General features: G+C 49.9%; 2 protein-coding genes across 4 annotated transcripts in view; one reads left to right on the top strand and one right to left on the bottom strand.

The window, feature by feature from the left end:
- The window catches only part of CD177 (CD177 molecule), a 203,451-nt gene that overhangs the window by 88,308 nt on the left and 94,468 nt on the right, over window positions 1-20,675 (bottom strand). Inside the window, exon 2 of one of the 3 annotated variants that reach the window (XM_084961080.1) lies at window positions 2,499-2,928. The exons of the other annotated variants lie outside the window; for them this stretch is intronic. The gene's annotated coding sequence lies outside the window, so the exon portion shown is untranslated. The remainder of the gene's footprint in view (window positions 1-2,498; window positions 2,929-20,675) is intronic. 3 annotated transcript variants of the gene reach the window in all.
- Window positions 8,672-19,625, top strand: LOC110260994 (cell adhesion molecule CEACAM21-like). The gene is made up of 8 exons (XM_021094471.2): window positions 8,672-8,844; window positions 9,766-10,125; window positions 12,900-13,178; window positions 17,281-17,401; window positions 18,127-18,179; window positions 18,507-18,538; window positions 18,953-18,994; window positions 19,245-19,625. The coding sequence occupies exons 1-8, from the start codon at window positions 8,781-8,783 to the stop codon at window positions 19,308-19,310; spliced, it is 1,017 nt and encodes a 338-aa protein (XP_020950130.2). The 5' UTR covers window positions 8,672-8,780; the 3' UTR covers window positions 19,311-19,625.

Here is a 20,675-nt window from a genome sequence, read left to right as displayed (position 1 = left end):
TCCAATACTACCCTCAATCTCTCTCCACTGCCCAATTTTTTATTCTTTAATTCATTCAACAAAATTTTCGGAGGTAAGAGCTAGGTAAGGCAAAGAAAGAAGTTAAAGCAATGAATCAAACATAGTCTTACTAAAGATAACATAGGTTAAAAAAAAAAAAACCTGGCACAGTTTTCTTAGCACATAAAACCTCTCCATTATTTATCCTCATCATCATCATCATCAATGGTCATCTGACACTGTAAACTTCCAATCTAGTAAAGGAGACATATGCAGAGGCATAATAGTTCAAGGCTAGAAACTGATGTGAACGATCTCAAGTGCCGTTGAAAAGGGCTTCAAGCTGAAGAAATAGGAGGATATCTTTTTTAACATGAGAATAAAATGGTCAGAATGATAATATAAGGAAATAAAGGTGGCAACCATCTGAAAGAATGAATTAAGAGGGGAAAATTACAACAGTTTATCCTGCTTTCCCCTCTGACCCTCTCCTCAAACATCAGAAGTAGAGAATATAAAAGGAACACTGATCAGAATCTGGCTTCTGTCATCCAGATGAAACAGAGGACTAAGTTGGAATGCTGGCCTTAGGAGAAGAAACTTTTTAACTGAGCGGTGAGTGGGATGGAGTTCATTTAAGACACAATCCCTCTGGTAGGAGACTGTTGGGCCCTCAGCTTCCATCTGTTCATAATCCCTCCTCCCACAGCAGGAGGCACAGAGTGATTCACTTGGTACAGGAGTGGGGCACTAGCAGTGGTTGGCCCACTTGTCAACTGCCTTCAAAAGGAAGACCAGGGAGTTCCCGTCGTGGCACAGTGGTTAACGAATCCGACTAGGAACCATGAGGTTGCGGGTTCGGTCCCTGCCCTTGCTCAGTGGGTTAACGATCTGGCGTTGCCGTGAGCTGTGGTGTAGGTTGCAGACGCGGCTCGGATACCGAGTTGCTGTGGCCCTGGCGTAGGCTGGTAGCTACAGCTCCGATTTGACCCCTAGCCTGGGAACCTCCATATGCCGCGGGAGCGGCCCAAGAAATAGCAACAACAACAAAAAAAACGACAAAAGACAAAAACAAAACAAAACAAAAAACAAACAAACAAAAAAAAAAAAAAAGGAAGACCAGGGATACCAGAGTGAAGGAGTGGAACCCCAAGGGAGGTGCCCTCATGAGTAACCAATGAGGGATCTGCGACCAAGGAGGCCTGTGGGGGCCCAGAGGTATGAAGCCTGGGAGGTCAGCATCTCCCATGAGGGACATACAACAGTGGAGCCAGGTTCTAAGTCAGTATCTGGGCCACTGGGAACCTGAGCCACACCAGACACTAATCGCCCAACCGGACCCTGGGCCAGAAAAACAGCCACAGCCAAGCCAGCATCTAAGGATCAGCAGGGACCCAATATACTCCTCACTCAGCAGGAGCCTCTTGCCCAAAATGAAGCTGAATCCCAGCAGGAACCTCAAGCCCAACAAAAATCTGCTTTGTAGCAGGAATTTCTTGCCCCACAGGAACCTGCACCTCAGCAGTCACCCCCCCCCCGCCCCCCATCCAAAAGATGCCCTTCATGAAAGAGGAAGCTGCTTCACAGCACAGACCTGGGCCAGCAAAAGAATCTAGAAATCAACAGGAGCCAGAATTGAGAGAGGGACCTGGAGCCCAGCCACGACCTGGCCTGTAGAGACACCTCCAGCTCAACAAGAAGCTGGATCAACACCTCTGGCCAAGCCGGGACTAGGACCCTCAAATGGACCACCAGCCCAGACTAAACCTGTATCCCAAGACAGCCGGCAACAGTCAGACCCTACAGCCCCAGCACACAGCTCCAGCTCAGGGAGCCAGATCCCAGCAGGGATTTTTGGCCCAGTGGAGATTTCTATCAAAACCAAACCAACCATCCTACAGAGACCCGCCTCAGAGTGGAAGATATTTCTTGAATGGGTCACAGATTCTGGTGCAGATTCATTACTGGGGTCCACATTAGACAACAATTCGCCAGCTCAGGGGATGGCACAGTGGCCCAGAGAATGAAGTTGGCCTTCAAGGGAAAACCTGGTTAGGAAGTGACATCAGGATTTGGTGGGATGCCAGCACTCAAGAAGAAAACCAGAGGCCAGAACCCCCGACACTACCGGAACACAGGTGAGTTGACCTTGGAGGCACGGAGGCCTCCCAGGGACCGTCCTTCTTTAGGTCAAGAAGGACTAAGACCTACCAGAATGTCAGGTGAGCTCAGGTCCTGCCACACACAGATCAACAGCCCCATCTGATGGAGGAGGAAGCTGAGGCCTAGAGAAGACAAGGATGGTGCAGGAGGCTGGGCGGTGAGGGGCTGGCCACGCCAGGATCCCCAGCCAGGCTCTGACTCCTTCCCCTGCACCAGGCTGCCTCCCCACAGGGGTCTGGGGGAAATCAAACCGACACTAAAAAAGGCCCTGGGCAAGGAGCCAGTACTCACCCCTGAGTTCCAGAACACTCTGAGCACAGCTCTGGGGCAGGCACCATGTTGAATGTGGGCCCTTACCTTCGGGAGTTTCCGTGCAGGCCAGGCTGAAGATCGGGCAGGAGCCACCCTGGAGCTCTCTGGGTGCCCAGCGGGCAGGAAGGCGCTTGTTCCTCTGCCAGGTGGCCCCCCAGGGGAGGCCCCGTCCCGACAGTCCATGGCCTCGTGGGGTGTGATCTCAGGTAGGGGGAGCCTGGCTGAGGCGCTGGGGCTCCGTTCAAGTCTCAGGCAAGGTCGGGGCTGCACGGAGCGAGAGCTGGGGGAGCGGTGTGAGCGAGTCATGGGCTCAAGACTCCGTGGGCAGAGGCACTCCTCCCGAGCTGACCATGCTGCCCCCGGGGAGCAGGCTCAGGCCCTGAACGCCTCCTCTAGGCTCAAAGGGGCACGGAAGTTCTACCCATGGAATGTGGGGAAACTTGGTGAAATAGCCTGAGGTGGAGAAAACAGCACGGGCCCCAACCCGAAAGCTGAGGGCGCTGTGAGGCCGCTTAGGCCAAAGGCTGGTAATGGGGGGGGGGGGGTCTCGACTCAGAAGTCTGTGTCCCCTAGAAGGGCTGTGCCATCTCCCTCAGGGACAAGGAGAAGAGGGTCATTTGGGCTCAGTGCCAGGGCTGGTCCTATGCTTTAGGAGGGCAGGGAAGAGGGGCGGGATGGGAAGAGAGGGTTCCAGATCTGCTATTTCCGGTATTGACACGGTAGAGCCGCTTGTCTAGGCCTCCCAAACCCAGACTCAAACAACACCCTCAGGACAGAGCGGAGACAGCCGAGGACGCCCCTCCCCGAACTCCCAGAGGCAGTTGAGTGTGTGGGCATGCGCGAGCCTCAAGCCTTTCCCGCCTTTTCCCAGGCTCACGCCACGCCCCCCTCAGGCGGCTCCATATGTGCGAGGCGGTGAGCAGCTCTGGCCCGGTACGCAGGCAGGCGTTGATCACTGCACAGCCACCATCTACTCCCTGCAGGTTCTCGCCAGGAGGGAGAGGGCAGAGAAAAAGAAAACACTTGTAGTGCTGGAGGAAGAAGGTGGAGGAAAACCCTTCCTCTGCCAAAGGCTCTCAGGCACTGTCTGTCCCCCAGCCTGGCTTACAATTGCCTTAAGACCTTGCCTTACCTCCCCGCCCCGGCCACACACAAACTAGAATGCGGCTCAGTGCCACCCGTCTCCCGCTCTAGCTGGCGGGTGCGGTGCTTTCTAGAAGATTTCTGTGTGGGAAGGTCAGCGGGGAAAACGACGCTGACACCCAACACGAGAAAAGACGGGTTTCCCTGCTGGGGTGACTCCCGCAGGACTCCCCACTAGTTCAGCTTGACACGTAGGCTTTGCTGCCTCCAGGGCTGTATTTTTTGTTGATCCAGGGCTCTTTTCTGTGATGGACCCAGGCTGAGCCAGGACTTAGGCCCTAACCATGGAGGTTGGGGCCCCAGCAATGGAGAGAAGCCCGGATTTCTCAGGGGGCTGGACGCAGAGAGAAGAAAGTATGGGATTGGGTGGTGTGGGGGCTCCAGGGTCTACTTGGCAAGGACTGGCATTCAGGGCGGGGCCTGGCGGCAGGAATTGATCTGGAACCTCAGAGGAATGAAGGAGTAAACTAGGGGAACCTGACCGCATTGGCCAGTTCCCCCCGCCACCTTGAAGAGGGCCAAAAGAGCTGTAGGCGCCAGTGGTGGCTAAACTGCAAAGCCAAAGGGGAGGGGAGAGATCAGCCCTGAAGGAAACTTAGACGTCTAATACTACAGGAAACTGGGGGCCAAGTGGACTGACTCACTGCCAAGAGAAAGGGAGGAGCCCATAGACTCCCTGCCCAGTGTAGGAAAAATTCACTGTGAGAAGGGGGTGATGTGAGAGAGAAATATCACCCCCAGCATAGAGACTCTATAGCACCTCTGGTACCCTCTGGGAGGAGAGTCCAGAATGTGAGTGTTCCAGACCAGGATTCTGTAACTGAGCAAGACTCTATGAGGCCTTCCCAGAATCAACACCCACCGATGTCCTCTGCCTGCTTTTTGTCTACAGAAAAAAATTTAGTCAAAGAATAAATTTAATCAGAACATGACAAAATGCAGAAAGAAAGGGAAACCTTCAAGCAAGACAAAATAATAATAGTTTAGCCATTCAACAAATCAAGGACCTTAAGTTCTTCCTCAAGGACTGTAGATAATATTCTGAGCCATGTTCTTTTTTATTATTATTTTTTTTTGTCTTTTTTTTTTTTTTTTTTTTTTTGCCATTTCTAGGGCTGCTCCTGTGGCATATGGAGGTTCCAAAGCTAGGGGTCTAATCAGAGCTGTAGCCTCCAGCCTACACCACAGCTCACAGCAATGCCGGATCCTTAACCCACTGAGCAAGGCCAGGGATTGAACCTGTAACCTCATGGTTCCTAGTCAGATTTGTTAACCACTGAGCCACGATGGGAACTCCTGAGCTTCTTTGAGTTGTTTTACAAAGACTGAACCCTCACCAGGTAGAAGTTAACTATATGATGCCTACAAGCAAGTAGACCCCAGACCAGCTAAAACCAGAAGGTTGATGATGCTGACCCCCAATTACCTCACCACCAATCAATCAAAAGCATGTCCATGAGTTGATCACACCTTGCTCATTGAACACTCTAAGACTCCTCACTACCCACTTCAGGGCGAGACACAGTGTTGAGAGCATTAGCCTGCTGTGGCACCCTTTCCCTGGCAATGCAATAAAGTTGTTCTTTTCTACTTTACCCAAAACCTGTTTCTGTGTTTCTACTCAGCACTGGTGAACAGAGGCCGGGATTAGGTAATGATTGCTGTTCTACCTCCATACTTCCTTTGTAACCTTGGGCAACTCCTGCCCTCAGGGTTTCCAAAGTGAGAAGTGGTCCAGATTTTGAGGTCTCTGCCACTCTTCAGATGGTAATGGGGAAGAGGTTTAGTGGCTGTTGCCCAAAGAGGAAGTTTAGGGGTGAATCAGGAAAAGATAGGAGGAAGGGGTGCTCCATAGTGGGGACTGCCTGGGGGAGGGGCACAGTACAGCTCAAAGCAGTCCTGTCCCACCATCCCTCATTCAATCCGCTCATCCATTCATTGTCAGTTCACCTGCTTCAGCCTGGCTGCCCTAGGACCTGACTTCCTGATACCTACTCCTAGGACCAGGGGGCCCAGGGTTGGCTTTGGACACCCTAACCATTGCTTAGGAGAAGGGAGAGCTGTCACCTTGGTTCTCTCCAGCGTCACATTATTTACAGATCTCAGCAGGCTGGAGACAAACTAATGGGCCAAACAGAGATGGTACAAGCCTCAGGCAGAGGCACACATGAAGTCCTTGCTGGATTAGGAGTATGCGTCAACCCAAGTGAGGACCTATGGGAGGTTCCTGTGCAGGAAGGAAACTGACAGAGCCCTCAAGCCCAGAGACCCCCAAGCTCATCATCCTCCCTGCCATAGACTTTATCATTAGCAAGGATAGAACTGGAGTTGGTCCAGATGCATAAGCAGGCTTAAGTAGGCTCGGAGCTCAGACTGGGGCCCAAGGGCCTTCCCTGTCACACTGTTAAGACTCAGCCCCACACACAGGACACAGAGCCCAGAGGCAGTACAGACCATGGTCAAGAAAGGGAGACCTGGTTCCTCAGGCTATGAGGAGTGGGACACAGACAAGAGCCTCCCTCCTTCCCTGCCTCAACTTTCTGAGCTATAAAATGGGCGTGATGACAGGAGTGCCTATCCCAGTGCTGTTGTGAGGTTTGGAGGAGAGCAGTAGTGTGTTTGGCGCTGTCACACAACCGGCCCTCAGGAGGGATGGGGGTTATCCTTACCTTTGCTGCCATCTAGCCTGTGAGTTCCCTGAGAGCGGGGCTCTGTCTGCCCCACAGTTGCAGAGCCTGCTGTGCCAGGACACAGGCACTCAAATATTCATTCCATTAAGAAGGAAGGAATGGGTGAACTGTAACACGAGGATAATAGGGGATAATAATGATCGTGCTGCCCTTAGGGTTGTTGTGAGAAGTTAGAATCCTCTTGGGTAGGGCCCCCTGCACAGGGCTGAGCCCGTCCTACTCCCAAACCCATGGGCCTGCCTACTCCCAAGGGCTCATCCCCCCAATCCCCTAGATTCCCCTGTCGTTTCCTGAGGCCCTGCCCTGGTGCAGGCCTCTGCTGAGTGATTCAGGCCCCACCCCTGCCCCAAGGGCATCCTGGCTGGCTAGAGCCATCCTACTCATCAGTTTGGTCTGGCCAGTAACAGATGACACTAGTGTCATTATGATCACCCCATTTCCCAGATGATGACACTGAGGCTCTGAGGGAGCGAGGGCTCCTGGGCATCCTTGCCTGGCCAGTGAGGGCAAGGACAAGGCCACCCCAGCCTCCTAAGGGCAGGGAGTGTGTGAACTCAAAACTGCCGTGTGCCCCAACCTTGATTCTGAACCCAAAAGGCTCCATTGGCACAGACTCATTCAGCAAACATCCAACAAAGCCTTACCTGAGCCAGGGCTGTTTTCATAGTGAGGACAAACTCATGTTTGAGCTAGGGATACAGGCATTAATAACCCTCCCACAAGTCAGATATAATTATCTGATTATCTGAGTTTTCTCATCTGCCAAAATGCGGTGAATACAAGAGGGGAAATCCTGAGAAAATGTAAGAGGGAGGCTGCCCAAGAAGGTGACACTGGACTCAAAGATGAGCAGATGGCTGATGGGCAAGAGGGGCCGAGAGGGTGACAAGGACAGCATGAAGAGAACCTTGGAGCCCAAAGAAGTGGCAGCTTGCAGTACAGAGGGAGCTCACTGAGGGAGGGGAGGAGGAGAAGGGGCCAGGTGCACAGAGGCCCAGATTTGGGCACCTGGTTTGGGAGGTTGCGCCCAGGATTTGGGGCTTTATCCTGAGAGCAAGGATGGGCCTGTTGAAAGGCTGGGAGTGTGTGACCAGATTTAAGTTTTAGAAAGATCCTCTGGCTACTTTGTGGAAAAGGCCTGGAGGGGGCAAAGACAGAGACACAGAAATATCTGTCACAGTTATTAAGAGGAGGGGGCGCTGGAGGTGGGAGAAGGGCCAGATTCCTATGGTTTCTAGAGGGGCCAGGGGAACAGGACTTCATGATGGACTGGATGGGAGTAGGACGTGGCCAGGATGATGCCCTGGGTTCCAGCTGGAGCAAATGGAAAGAGGTGGGTACCAGACACAGAGACGCACAAAAGTACATGACTTAGATCCAGACATACACACACAGAGACAAGATATGTGCCTACAGACACCCAACCTCCCAGAACCATCATCCTCCTTTCCGAAATACACAGGAAACCTTTCCTTTCACGCCTGGGAATTGTACCCGGCCCTGGTTCTCTGACCCTGGAAACAGCCACCAGGTTGGTAACACTAAAGATGGAGGTCAGGTCCCCTGAGCAGTTGTCACTCAGCTTGCCTCTTTCTCACCTCCAGAGTCATCTGTGACCTTCCTGCTGGGAGTAAATCCAACTTTCTCTGATTTTTGAGAACTGGGAAGAGCCACCCTGGGTGCCCAGCTGGGGTTCTGTGTCACAAAAGGAAAGTATCACAGGGTTTGGAGATGCCTGGCTCTGTGTGGTGCTGACAGACCCCAGGCCAGAACACAGCTGAGGGCAACACTGGGGTGGGTGGGGAGAAGCAGCCTCACCAGCATTGCAGGCTCTCAGCCAGGCTGGGCAGCATGTGATCCAGGCAGCTGTTGAAGCAGCTTTTCTAAGGTGTCACCTGGGTGTTCGTGGTCCTTATAAAGTTCCAGAGCTGATTCCCATGCACAGTGGGGTGACATTCCTATGACAAGGCTTCCTGATGCTTCTCCCCCAACCCAGGCTCCTGCTCGGGAGGGAAAAGCCAGGCGCTAAGAGAGGGCTGTGTGGGGAGCCTGAGTGTGAATCCTAATCCACAGCTGCAAGGAGCCCATGACCCAGATACCCCCAGGGTTGTGCTTGTCCAAACAATAGTGTGTGTGTGTGTGTGTGTGTGTGTGTGTGTGTGTGTGTAGGTGGAGAATCACTACTGAAGAAGATGGAGGACTCAGAAGTGATCAGGGAATAGAAATATAGACAGAAGGGGAGGGGAAGGAGGGCACTGGGGAGACAGGAACAAGAGGGGAGGAAAAGGGAAGGTCCTGGAGAGACCCCGCCCCCACCCACGTGACCCAGTGAAGTGCTCCTGCCCCAGGAGGAGGCCCAGCACAGAGGGAGGAAGGACAGCAGAGCTCACACCTCAGACAGCAGTGCTTGTGGGCCTTTCTGGAGCGGAAACTCTTCTCTCACAGGGAGGGACACAGCAGGCACCAGGCACCATGGAGCCCCCCTCAGCCCCTGGCCACAGAGGGCATGTCCCCTGGCACAGGCTCCTGCTGGCAGGTGAGAGGGGACAATTTTCAGGGAGTGGCTGGAGATGGGAGAACAGAGCCTGGTTGGGGTCTCCTGGGGAGACAAGGCTCTGAGAGGGGACTGGGGGCTTCTGTTTGGACCTGAGGGGAGAGGACAGAGGACCAGGGTAGGAGGGGGGAGGGGCTCAGCAACAGGAAAATCTCAGTGAACTGGTATTGGTGAGGGGCAGGACACCTCAATTATTTATATTTTACAAGTATTCTTCACTAAGCTACAATTGTTGGAAAAGAATGACAATAATAACACTTTACCAGTTGTCACTCCAGACAAAAATATAAGCAGGACACTAAACATTACGTTACCCACCAACTTCAGAAAATGACAAGTAAACACCAGGGTGTGGAGGGCCCTGGGGACAATCCTTCCTTCATCACCAGGTATCTGCAGCCTGTCCCAGGATCAGACAAGTCCCTGCCCTCACGGAGCTCATGTTCTATGTGGGGGAAACAGACAAGCAAAGAGATCCGGAATGTGCTGTCAGTGCTGACAAGTGTCTTGAGCAAACAGAACAGGGAAAGGAAGACAGTGAAGATGGGATCTTTAGAGCAGGTGCTCAGGGAGGGCAGCTCCCAACAGCCCCCTGAGCGTGAGCAGGCGTGTGAGGGCCGTGAGGGAGTGAGCCAGACACACACCTGGGAAGGCAGAGGAAATAATAAGTTCAGAGAAGATGAAGTAATGGGGGTCATGCTGCTGACCTTCAACCAGTAGGACACACACACACACACACATGCACACACGCACGCACACACATAGACACACGCATGCACGCACTATAAAAACAAACACTAAGACTCAGAGATGAAGAGATATCTGCACAGAACTCAGGGCTGCACGTTCCCATCCCAGTACATAAGTCAGAATATTAACTGATTTCTCTCTCTTCCCTCCTAGTCTCACTCCTGACCTTCTGGAACCTGCCCACCACTGCCCAGATCACTGTTGAATCAGTGACCTTCAATGCTGTAGAAGGAAGGAACATTCTTCTACTTGTCCACAATGCTATAGAGAATATTCTAGCCTACCACTGGTACAGAGGAGAAAGAATAAAGAACAGCCAACTAATTGCATCATATGAAGTAGACCGTCAAGTAACTATCACAGGACCTGCACACAGCGGTCGAGAGATAATCTACCCCAATGGATCCCTGCTGTTCCAGAAGGTCAACCAGAACGACACAGGATACTACACCCTGAGCATTATATACAATGATTTACAGACCGAAAGTGTAATCAAACAGCTCTACGTATACCGTGAGTGATTCTTCCCTGATCTCTGGGTGTTGGGTAGGGTGAATTCTATTCACAGACTCAGGATTGACAGGCCTGGACTGTGCCCCCATCCCCCTCTGCATTATGTCCCATGTTGGGGTTTGAAAATTTAGTTCAGGACACACACACTGGAGACACAATTCAAAGGATCAAAATTCATTTCCTGGAATCCAGACCCCACAGACATTCTGTGCAGAAAGAAGGACCAGTCTGATGGCAGTAACTCAGCAGAAGGAGATCAGACTCAGTCCAACCCCCTGTGACCATGACCCTGAGGAAGACCCTGTAGGACTCAGTAGAGGCCTGGCCTGAGGACCCCCTGGGATCCTCATGCAGAAGCTCAGCCCCAGGAAGCCCCTCAACAGACCCTGTCCCAGGCCTCCTGCTTTCATGGACCTGAGGATCCTGTGCCACATCCCCAAGCTCCTGAGCTGGTCACCAGTAAGGGCTCATCCCCATGAACCACATCTGGGAGGGGCAGAGCCTGGTCCTGGGTCTAAGACCCAGCGTGAAAAGCACAGATGGTGAGGTCTCAGACCATCAGCCAAGTGCCCTGGGGGACTTGAAAACTCTAGAGGAAGGTCAGCATCTCCAGGGGGAACAGAGGAGAGAAGATACTCCTGGCAGCTCATCTATCAGGATGCTGGCCAGGGAGCCCTCTCATGAGGCAGGTCAATGCAAACCAGGACAGGCACCAGGTGGTCTCTGACTCCAATCCTGTTCTTTCCACAACTATGGAACTTTGCATAACTAACCCTAGAGGAAGCCCATGCTTTCTCCCAGACATAGGGCAGGTGGCCTTACATGTCTGAGCTCAGCTACTCATGCATTTGTCTCGGGACACATAGACCTGCCTTATTCTTTAAAGACTCAGGTTGACTGAGAAATCAGAGATGCCAATTCTGACTGAAGACACTCTTGGAAGAGTCAAAGGTATAAGAGAGGCAATGTTCTCTCTGTTACCTGCACAGCGGTGTTACCCAGGCCCATCATCACCAGCAACAACCCCAACCCCGTGGAACACGAGGACACTGTGGTGTTAACATGTGAACCTGAGACTCAGCACATAACCTACTGGTGGTGGATCAACAACCAGAGCCTCCCCAGCAGCACCAGGCTGGACCTGTCCGAGGACAACAGGACACTCACTTTAGTCAGCATCAAAAGGAATGACACAGGACCCTATGAGTGTGAAACCCAGAACCCAGGGAATGCCGCTCACAGTGACCCATTCACCCTGAATATTATCTGTGAATCCTCTGTTCCTATATGGCCTCAGCTGACCACCTAAATCCACACTGCCAGTACACAGACCCTCACTTCTGGACACCCAGGCTGGACATGACTTCCTGTCCCAGGCAAATCAGGACAGGTTCAGCCTTGAGCCAAGACTGAGAGGGGATAGATGCTCTGTCTTGAGAGGCTCAGGTCGCCACAGTGTGATGGGAAAGAGGTTAATATCTTAGACCCGGGGATGGGTGCACATGATTAAGTTATGGTTGGGACTTTTTAGACAAGATTGTGACTCAGCTCAGAAGGAACTGTGGCCTTCATGCAGACCAGGAACTTCCCTTCCCTTGGACTGCATCATGTGTGGCTTTGTCGTCTTTGATCCAAATGGCCACTTTTCCCCCTCAGACTCCTATGGCCATTCAGAGGCAAACCTCAGCCATTCCTGCCATGCAGCCTCTGCCTCAGCCACTCAGCGTTCTTGCCTTATCAATGGGAGGCCCTGGCAATCACTCAGGAGCTCTTTTTTCCTAATTACATCACGTAACTGCAGATCCTAATCCTGTATCTGGCATGGAGAGCACCATATTAAAAAGTCAGAGTCTCTGGCAAGTGGTCCCTGGAGTTTTGGGCTAAGCTTCAGTTGGCAATGTCTATGGTTTTCTAAAAACATCCTGAAAGTAGTTTTCTACCAAGCTGTGTCCCACAGGACAGTTCCCCAAAATATATAGTTTACAGGAGGACTAAGTATATACATGTTTTTGTTAAAACCATAACCACTTCTCTCTAGAGATTTCTTTCACCATGATATTCAATCCACAGACCAGGACTAAAGGACTTCTTCAGATTACAAAATCATTCAGCGGGAAACTCTCCAGGTCCTAAGATCATGAAAATGACCTGTACCATCTGAATTCGCTACGAAATTATTTCACTAAAAGGAACACCTTCCCTGATAATGTAAGCTGTTCTGGTCTAAGACATGGAGAGGGCTAGCAAGCCTGCCTCCCCGAAATACACAGAAATGTATACTAGATGAGAGGGGCTAATATCTCTGAAGTCACAGAAGACCTTAGGAAAGGCTCACATAGATGCATGAGAACAAATTTCCACCTGATGATGAGGTTGCTGGATTCACGGGCTGAGGAAAGGTTCCCAGGGCTGATACTTGTTCAGGGGACAAGGCAAAGGTGACCCTGGGGTGAACTGGAGGTCAGAATGATGTGTGATCATTTCATTTGCATTGCCACCTGAACAAAGGGCTTTGTTAACAGTGTTAGGACCTTCCTCTGAGTCACATTTATGAGCTCACTGGGCCCTAGGAGTGGCCAAGAGCTCTGAGGAAAGAGTGTGGCCCCAGGCGCCTACCCACTCTCAGTCACTGATTCTATTTCTCCACAGATTTGGTGGCACAGCCCTCTGTTTGAGCCAGCATAACCACAGTCACAAAACATAAGGACCACATGGTACTGACCTGCCTTACAAATTATGACACTGGGATCACCATCTCCTCTGTTTCTCCACAGCACCAGTGGCAAAGCCCATCATCGAAGCCAGCAACACCACCGGCACAGAACACGGGGTCACCGTGGTCCTGAAATGCCTCACAAATGACACCGGGGTCGCCATCTCCTGGTTCTTCAATGGCCAGAGTCTACTGCTCACAGAGAGGATGGAGCTGTCCCAGGACAACAGCACCCTCACCATAGAGCCCGTCAGGAGGGAGGATGCTGGGGATTATCAGTGCGAGATCTCCAACCTGATCGGTTCCAGTAAAAGTGATCCCTCCAGGGTGGATGTGATCTGTGAGTACCCATCAACACCTTCTATGAGTTGTTGAAATCTAAATCTCCTTTTTTCTTATGTGTACAATGGCATTTATGATGCACTAACTTTATAAAGTTGTTGCACATAGGCAACAAATGAAAAGTGGAAAGCATGTAGCAGAACTGTCTTCTGGCAATAAATGTTCACTATGTTAACCGGCACTATCATTGCTATTGGCTTACTGTCACATTCAACTCCAGATTCTTTCACTGGTCTTCCCGGTTGCACCATCATCCCTACAGTGGAAGTGACACCATTTCTTCACAGGATGGGTGGTGGTTGTGCTGAGAGGTGGGGGCATTGAGTACTATGACTTACACAAGATAAACTCACAGCGTGGTCTGTTCCGTATTGGTCAATTAGATCTCATTTTTTTACAGTGCTTTCACCTCCTCTATTTCCTTACTGAAATTATGTCTGACTGTTCTATCCATTATTAAAAGTAGAATGTTGAAGTCTCACTAGTACAACAGAATTGTCTATTCCTCTCTCCAGCTCTATCAATTTTTGCTTCACAACTTAGGTGATGTGTTGTTAGGTGCATATATATGCTTATAAACATTCTATTTCCTTGATGAATGGAAACTTCTCTTGATATGTTAAGGTCCTACTCTGTCCCTTGTAACCTTTTTTGACTTATTATTTTATCAGACACATGTATAGACATCCCAACTCTCTTTTTGTTAATATTTGTGTGGACTCTCTTTTTCCACCCTTACTTCAACCTTCTGTATCTTTGTATCTAAGTGAGTCTCTTTGGCGTTCCCACTGTGGCGAAATGGGATCGGAAACATCTTGGGAGTGCTGGGACGCAGGTTCGAACCTCAGCCTAGCACAGTGGGTTAAGGATCTGGTGTTGCCACAGCTGTGGCTTAGATCACAACTGTGGGTTGGATCTGATCCCTGGTCTAGAAACTCCATATGCCACAAGGCAGCCCAAAATAAATAAATAAATAAATAAATAAGTCTCTCAAAGACAGCATAAAGATGGGTCAGCATTTTTATCCATTCTTTCAACCCCTGCCTCCAATTTGAAGGCTCAAGCCATCTATGACTCAAATGCTTACTGACAAGGAATTCTGCAATTCAGCTATTTGTTATATGTTCTACATGCTTTGTGTTCCTCAATTTCTCCATTACTTTCTTTTTTCAGTATTTAGCTGATTTTCCTTGTTATGTGCCACTTTGATTCTCTTATTTCTTTTCTCATGTATATTTTAGTTCTCTTCTTAGTGGTTAACTTGGATTAACATCTTAAATATATATCTACCTAGTTGGAATAATACCACCTTGGACTCTATAACATACAAACACTGTGCTCCTGTACATCCCCGTTCCTCCCATTTTGTACAGTTATTGTCATAGGTTTCATCAATCTTTATACACTGTGTGCACATTACCATAGATTTTATTAATGTTGCTGTATGTATTGCCCCTGAAATCAAAAATAAAGGAGTTCCCGTGGTGGCGCAGTGGTTAACGAATCCGACTAGGAACCAAGAGGTTGCGGGTTCGATCCCTGCCCTTGCTCAGTGGGTTAACGATCCGGCGTTGCCGTGAGCTGTGGTGTAGGTTGCAGACGCGGCTTGGATCCTGCGTTGCTGTGGCTCTGGCGTAGGCCGGTGGCTACAGCTCCGATTGGACCCCTAGCCTAGGAACCTCCATATGCCGCGGAAGCGGCCCAAAGAAATAGCAAAAAGACAAAAAAAAAAAAAAAAAAAAAAAGAGCAATTACAAAAAAAGAGACCATAATACTGGCTTGCTTAAGATATTAACCAATGGAGTTACTTTGACTATTGCTCTTTCTATCTTCCTATGACTCTGAGTTACTGTCTAATGTCTGTTCATGTCACCTAAAGGACTCCTTTTACATTTCACATATGGCATGTCTCCAAGTAACGAGTGCCCTTGCCTATTGTTTACCTGGGAATGTTAACTTCTCCTTCATTCTTGAAGGAGAGTTTTTCTGTAAATAACTTTCTTGGGTGACAATCTTTTTTTCAGGGCTTAAGCAGGTCATCCTTAAATAGATCAGTTCCTTCTGACTGCCATGGTCTCTGATGTAAAATTGGCTTTTAATCTTAATCAATAACAATTGCACATAAGTCACTTCTCTTGCTACTTTATCGTTCCCTTCTTTCCCTTGGCCTCTCAACAATTTGATGATAGTGTGTCCCAGTATGTATATCTTGGAGTTAATCCTTCTTGGAGTTAAGTTAATGTTCTTTAATATGTGGATTCATCACACATCTTTTTCAATTTTGAAAATTAGAAGTTATTTTTTTAATATGTTTTCTGCACTTATCTCTCCCTCTTCTACTTCAGGAACTGCCGCACTGAATATGGTTGTCCACTTGACAGAATCCTGCATAGTCCTTTGGCTGGGTTCCCTTTTTTTTTTTTTTTTTTTTTTTTTTTTTCATTTTTTCCCCTTTTAATCCTCAGACTGGATAATATCTTTTTTTCTATTTTCATGTTCAGTAATTCTTTCTTCTGCTTGCCCAAATATGCTGTTGAACCCATCTGGTAAATTATTAATGTAGTTCTGATACTTCAGCTCCAGATTTTCTTCAATCCTGGATAAACCATTTAACAAAGAGCAAGAATACATCCTTCTTATGAAGTAGGTTTTCCTAAACAGGCTCAATATGGTGATGGCCATCCTCCCACCTGAGGACATATTTTAGACAGGATGCTGATCACAAAGCTATCTGAGTCAACCTCAGAGAAGTACATTGGGAGGAGAAAAACAGCACAGGGAGGAAGCCAGTAGTGAACAACAGGGAGGAGAAGGATGGTGGCTCGTCCCAAGGAGCCCTCAGATGGGATCAATCAATGAACTGCCCTTGTCCTCAAGTCTGACATACATTCTTCTCCCCCTACATGATCAAGAACCAGGCAAGGATCATGCCCTTCCCCTCAGAGCTGCCCTGAGAGCCTCCAACCTGGGCCTAAACTGGCCAAATGATATGGGAATATGCATTTAGTGATCAGTCAATCAATGACCAGAGTTTTTGGCTCTTTGATAGGGTGATGCTGCCTTGTGACAATAAGCAGTGTCAGAAGGAGGATGTAGAGTCCCATCAGTGAGGTCCCCCCATCAGTGTCTGCAGATGTGAATGCTTCTGCCCAGCGAGCACTGTGAATTACCTTCAACATCATTACATCTTCCTTTGTAATTTCACTAGACATGGATGTGTAATGAAGACAAGTAATGAGTATCTCCCTTCATGGCCTGTAGAACATATTCAATTAAGCATGGAGGACCTAGCTAATCTTGTCATGTGGGGGTTATTATTTATACCAACTGTTTGATTATGGGCAAGACACATGACCTCTTAAGTCTGTTTCCTCATTTGTAAAACTGGGGGGCGGAAAGAGCTGGACCTTAGGGCTGTGGTAAGGCTATTTCAAAGAGGTTGATTAGATTAAATATTAGCAGGGTCCTACACAGAGTCAGGGCTCAAGTAATGTTTTCAACTAGTATTATTTTTAACACTGTTTTATTAGCTGTAAAGTCAAGAAGAACCTGTTTAAAATTTTGTTTTACCACTCCCAAGTTCTATGACTTCCATTGATTGATGCATCTCAGGTCTATGTATGCACAATAATCCCTCTCCCTCATGGGTTTGGAAGGGTCAGAGCAGATGAATGTGCCTGGCACACAGAAATCACCTGGAAACAGTCAAGTAATATTATTATTACTAATCAATGTTGAGTGGCCTGGTAAAGGCCTGCCCTCCGTGACCCTCAATAGTGATGAAAAGAAGAAACAGAGAGAAGGGTCATAGTGTGAGAGAAGACATTCTAAAAGGAAAATGAACAAGATGTGGAAATGGCTCCATGTGAGAGAACATAAAGTAAGTTCAAGGTTTCAAATGCAAGAAACAAAAAATGATGCAACCACCTTCAGTGGGAGAGTTGGGAGGATGTTGTGATGACAGCACACACACACCACACACAGACCTCAGTTGCATTTCCTTCCTCCCTAACCAGGCCCTCTCCCTATAATGCTTCTCATGGTTTTCCCTCCAATGGATTTGCCTTTCATTTACCCCACTCTTTCTCTTCTCCTTTTAGTGCAAGAAAATGGCCCAGTCCTCAGTGTGGGGGCCATTGTTGGCATTGTGATTGGGGTCCTGGTTGTGGTGGCTCTGGTGGCTGCCCTGGGATGTTTCATTTTCCTCGCAAGGATTCGCAGGTACAATGGTATTTCCCAGATGCTGCTCTTGTCTCATAGACTGACCCCAGGTCAGGAAGGACACCCCGTCCTCTGATTCTTGGCCTGACTTTCCACAGCCTCCCTACTTCCCCATGGAGATCCCCTCTCATCCATGTGGCTCCTTCCTCTCCAGATGCTGACCTGGGGTGGCCTCCTTAACACCATTCTCTTCTATAAGTTAGCACAACTAAGACACGACCACCACCACAGTGTTGTCCTAGTTCCCTAAGCACATCTACAGTTGTGTTGGCAGGTATTAAGTCCTCAATAAATGGTACCTCTTGCTGTTTATTTAAATCCAGTTACCCTGATGAAGGGGATTCACAGCCTTAGGATCTGAGGGTCATTCTGGTCAAGGTCATACAGCAGAGAGTGGAAATCTGGATAGGCCAGGTGGGGTCAAATGACCCACATGACAGATGCATTAATGATAGCCCCTGATGTGTGAGACAGAAAAAACAAGCCAGGATGGCAGGTCATGGGCTATCCTTTATGCCTCTTGTCCAGGCAGATGGAGATAGAGGACAAGACCACTGTCACATTTTAGCATCTCCTGGCCTGAAGGCAGGTGGCCACAGCAATGAGGAGATCTCCTTGAGGTCTCCACATCCTACTTAGAAAAAGGAACTTCCTTGTCCCATGCTGTGGTACCAAAATTGTGACCTCTCCCTGCACTTCTCACAAATAATCTTGACCTTTCCTAGCCCTGGTTGCCTGCAGAACAGCAGAGAAAACTGGTACATAGAGTCAACACCGGGTAAGTGTCTGTTCAGCTCATAAGTGGCTGGGAGCCAGTGGGCTTGCCTTGCAGTGTACACTCCAGCCACACACCCCCAGTCAGGCCTCTGACCCTTTCCCTGGGGCTTCAGCACAGGGAGCCCCACCTGGCTACACTGAATGACCTATGGGTTCTGAGTCATGGGTCACTTCGTGGTCCACACTAAACCATAAAATTGCCAAAGGGTCTCCTTGTGCAATGCTCTTTCTCCACTGGTTCTTTGGAAGCTGGAGCCCCATCCTCTCCTGGCTGGATGGGCCTAAGCTTCCTCACACCCCTGGTGCTAACTCTTGTTTCTGCTCCCAGGATATGGTCCCTCCAGCAGCTCTCTCTCCCCGGTAAGCACATTCCTTCCCTGTCCCTTCACCTGGGGTCCTGGCTATGCAGACTCAGGGCAGAAGGACCATGAAGCTCTGCAGCACAGCACAGACACCCCTCACCCTGGAGGAGCCAGGACAAGACAATCCCTCCAAGCCAGGAGCCAGGCCTACTTCTGGGGCAGGACAACAACCCAACCTGTCCTGAGGCTGCCTGGTGCCCTCAGTTGACCTCAGGAGAGCCCTAGAGTCCAGCCAGGTGCAAAGGGAGCGCTGAGATCATCAAGCAGAGGTCTCTGGCTAATAAGAGTGAGGTCAGGGGTGCAGCATGGATAGGGTAATAGGCTTGAAGAGAGCTCGGGAGGCAGAGATGTTCACTCTCAAGGAGAAATGACTTTCCCTGTCAATTTGACATCCACTCTCTTCCCTGCCCAGGCCTGCCTATCTGACCGCATGCCAGAGGTTCCCATCTACCAGGTGAGTGTTGTCCCACAGGCCCAAGGAGCCCCAAGAAATGCCCCAGCAACCCTGGCTGTGTTTTGAGGTCCGGAAAACAGCAGAGAAAATGGAACAAGGGATGAAGAAGACAGAAGGGTCTGGGGTCAGAATACCCCCAGCACAGCCAGGCCATCTCCCCCCGACAGAGCATCCCTGGAGGACCCAGGGCCTGGGAGATTCTGGGACACATTCTGAGGAGGTTACACGAGACCTCTTCTTTCTTCTACAGGAATTAGTACACCCCGACACAGACATTTACTGTGGGATGGACCACAAAGCAGATGTGGCTTCTTAGTGACTGCCAGGAACTTCTCCTTAAGGGCTGTGGAAAAGAGTCCAGCTAAGATGCCAAACCTGAGATGGAGTCAGAAGGTGGAGCCTGAGTCAGGGAACCAGCTTTGAGCCCTGAGGATATTCAAGAACCTGAGTCTAGGTTTGGGATCCCTCCTGGATTTCTGGAGACCCTGACAGGCTGCCCTGAGCCCTTGATGGACTAGGAAATGGGCTCCCATTCCTGCAGGAAGTGGTGGGGGGCTAAGAGGGAAAGCGACTGGGGCTGTGACCCACCATGGACCCCCAAGAAATACGAATAAAGAGCACCTTCCCACCATTTGCCCTTTACTGCCCATGAGATCTTGTCTGGGCATAACTTCACCTGAAACTCAGCTCCATTCTCTCTTGGATCCCACAGGGAAAGTATTAACTCTAAGTTACCCCACTTGCCCATCTATTCTCTGGGAGAGAGGAGGGAGAAGTGTGTGGAGATGGTAGGGGAACCATGCTAACGGGAAAGAGAGGGTCACAAGAGCCCTTGTCCAGCCGGTGGGGCACTCAGCTGTCCTCAAGCTGCCCTGAGGTCATGGACACCTCCCAGTGTTTCCTCATTTGCAAATGCTCATTGAGTTCCTGGAGCACAGACTCTGGGGCCATATGAGGTCCACTGGAACATGAGTCAGAAAGGAGCAGCCATGAGAGGCAGATATTATTGGTGAGGCCCCTTTGCAGCCTCTTGATGTCCTGAGCTCTTTGGCCCTCCTCACCACACCCTTCTGTCCTTGACTTGTGGCCTCTTTCCTGTTCCCAAATCCAGGATCGAGGATTCCTACTCTGTTCATGGGTTTTTGTTGTGTCCCTAAGCCCAGCCCTCAGACATCATTCCCTCTGGGGGGACAGAGAGGCTATCAGGATAACCATGGTGGGAGGGATCCAGAATCCATGCCATGAGCAAGGCCCTCGCAGGCACTCCCCATGACCACTACCTTCCACTTCCTGCTGCTTTCCATTTTGCTCTCTGTTGTGGCTCTTGCTGAGCTGAGCCTCCTCCCCACACATGAACACTGGGTCAGAGGTGCAGGGCTCCTTCTACTAAAACTCGCCCTGGCTCCCATGGCAAAGGGACAGACTCTCCCTTTCCTACCTCAAAGTGTCCCAGGGCCCTTTTCCACCTGGGCTTCACCTGCAGCCCCCACCACACACCTGGGCCAACAGTTCTGTCCTTCCCTAAGGGCCCTGGGGTGGGTGCTGCTCCCCTATAGGTTCACTTTGACAGATGCCCACACTCACACAAATAAAGCTGGTATGTACAATAAGGCACAGAGCCCACAGTTTATGAGGGTGTTCTTCCAATGCCCAAGTGTCATTTGTCCTGAGCTGAGAGTTA

Source organism: Sus scrofa, chromosome 6, assembly GCF_054392235.1.
Source record: "Sus scrofa isolate SSC_HxYL_T2T_F1_AM1 chromosome 6, Sscrofa_HxYL_maternal_Yorkshire_Landrace_v2.0, whole genome shotgun sequence".
NCBI classification, from domain to species: domain Eukaryota; kingdom Metazoa; phylum Chordata; class Mammalia; order Artiodactyla; family Suidae; genus Sus; species Sus scrofa.
Note: the sequence above shows the minus strand (reverse complement) of the source record. Positions and strands in the feature narration are given on the sequence as shown.

What these genes read in the sequence shown, in the direction of transcription:
- LOC110260994 (XM_021094471.2), top strand. Translation starts at nt 8,781, where the DNA reads ATGGAGCCCCCCTCAGCCCCTGGCCACAGAGGGCATGTCCCCTGGCAC. An exon ending in GTACATAGAGTCAACACCGG is followed by an intron (nt 18,180 to 18,506) that starts GTAAGTGTCTGT and finishes TTCTGCTCCCAG; the next exon opens with GATATGGTCCCTCCAGCAGC. An exon ending in CCAGCAGCTCTCTCTCCCCG is followed by an intron (nt 18,539 to 18,952) that starts GTAAGCACATTC and finishes TTCCCTGCCCAG; the next exon opens with GCCTGCCTATCTGACCGCAT.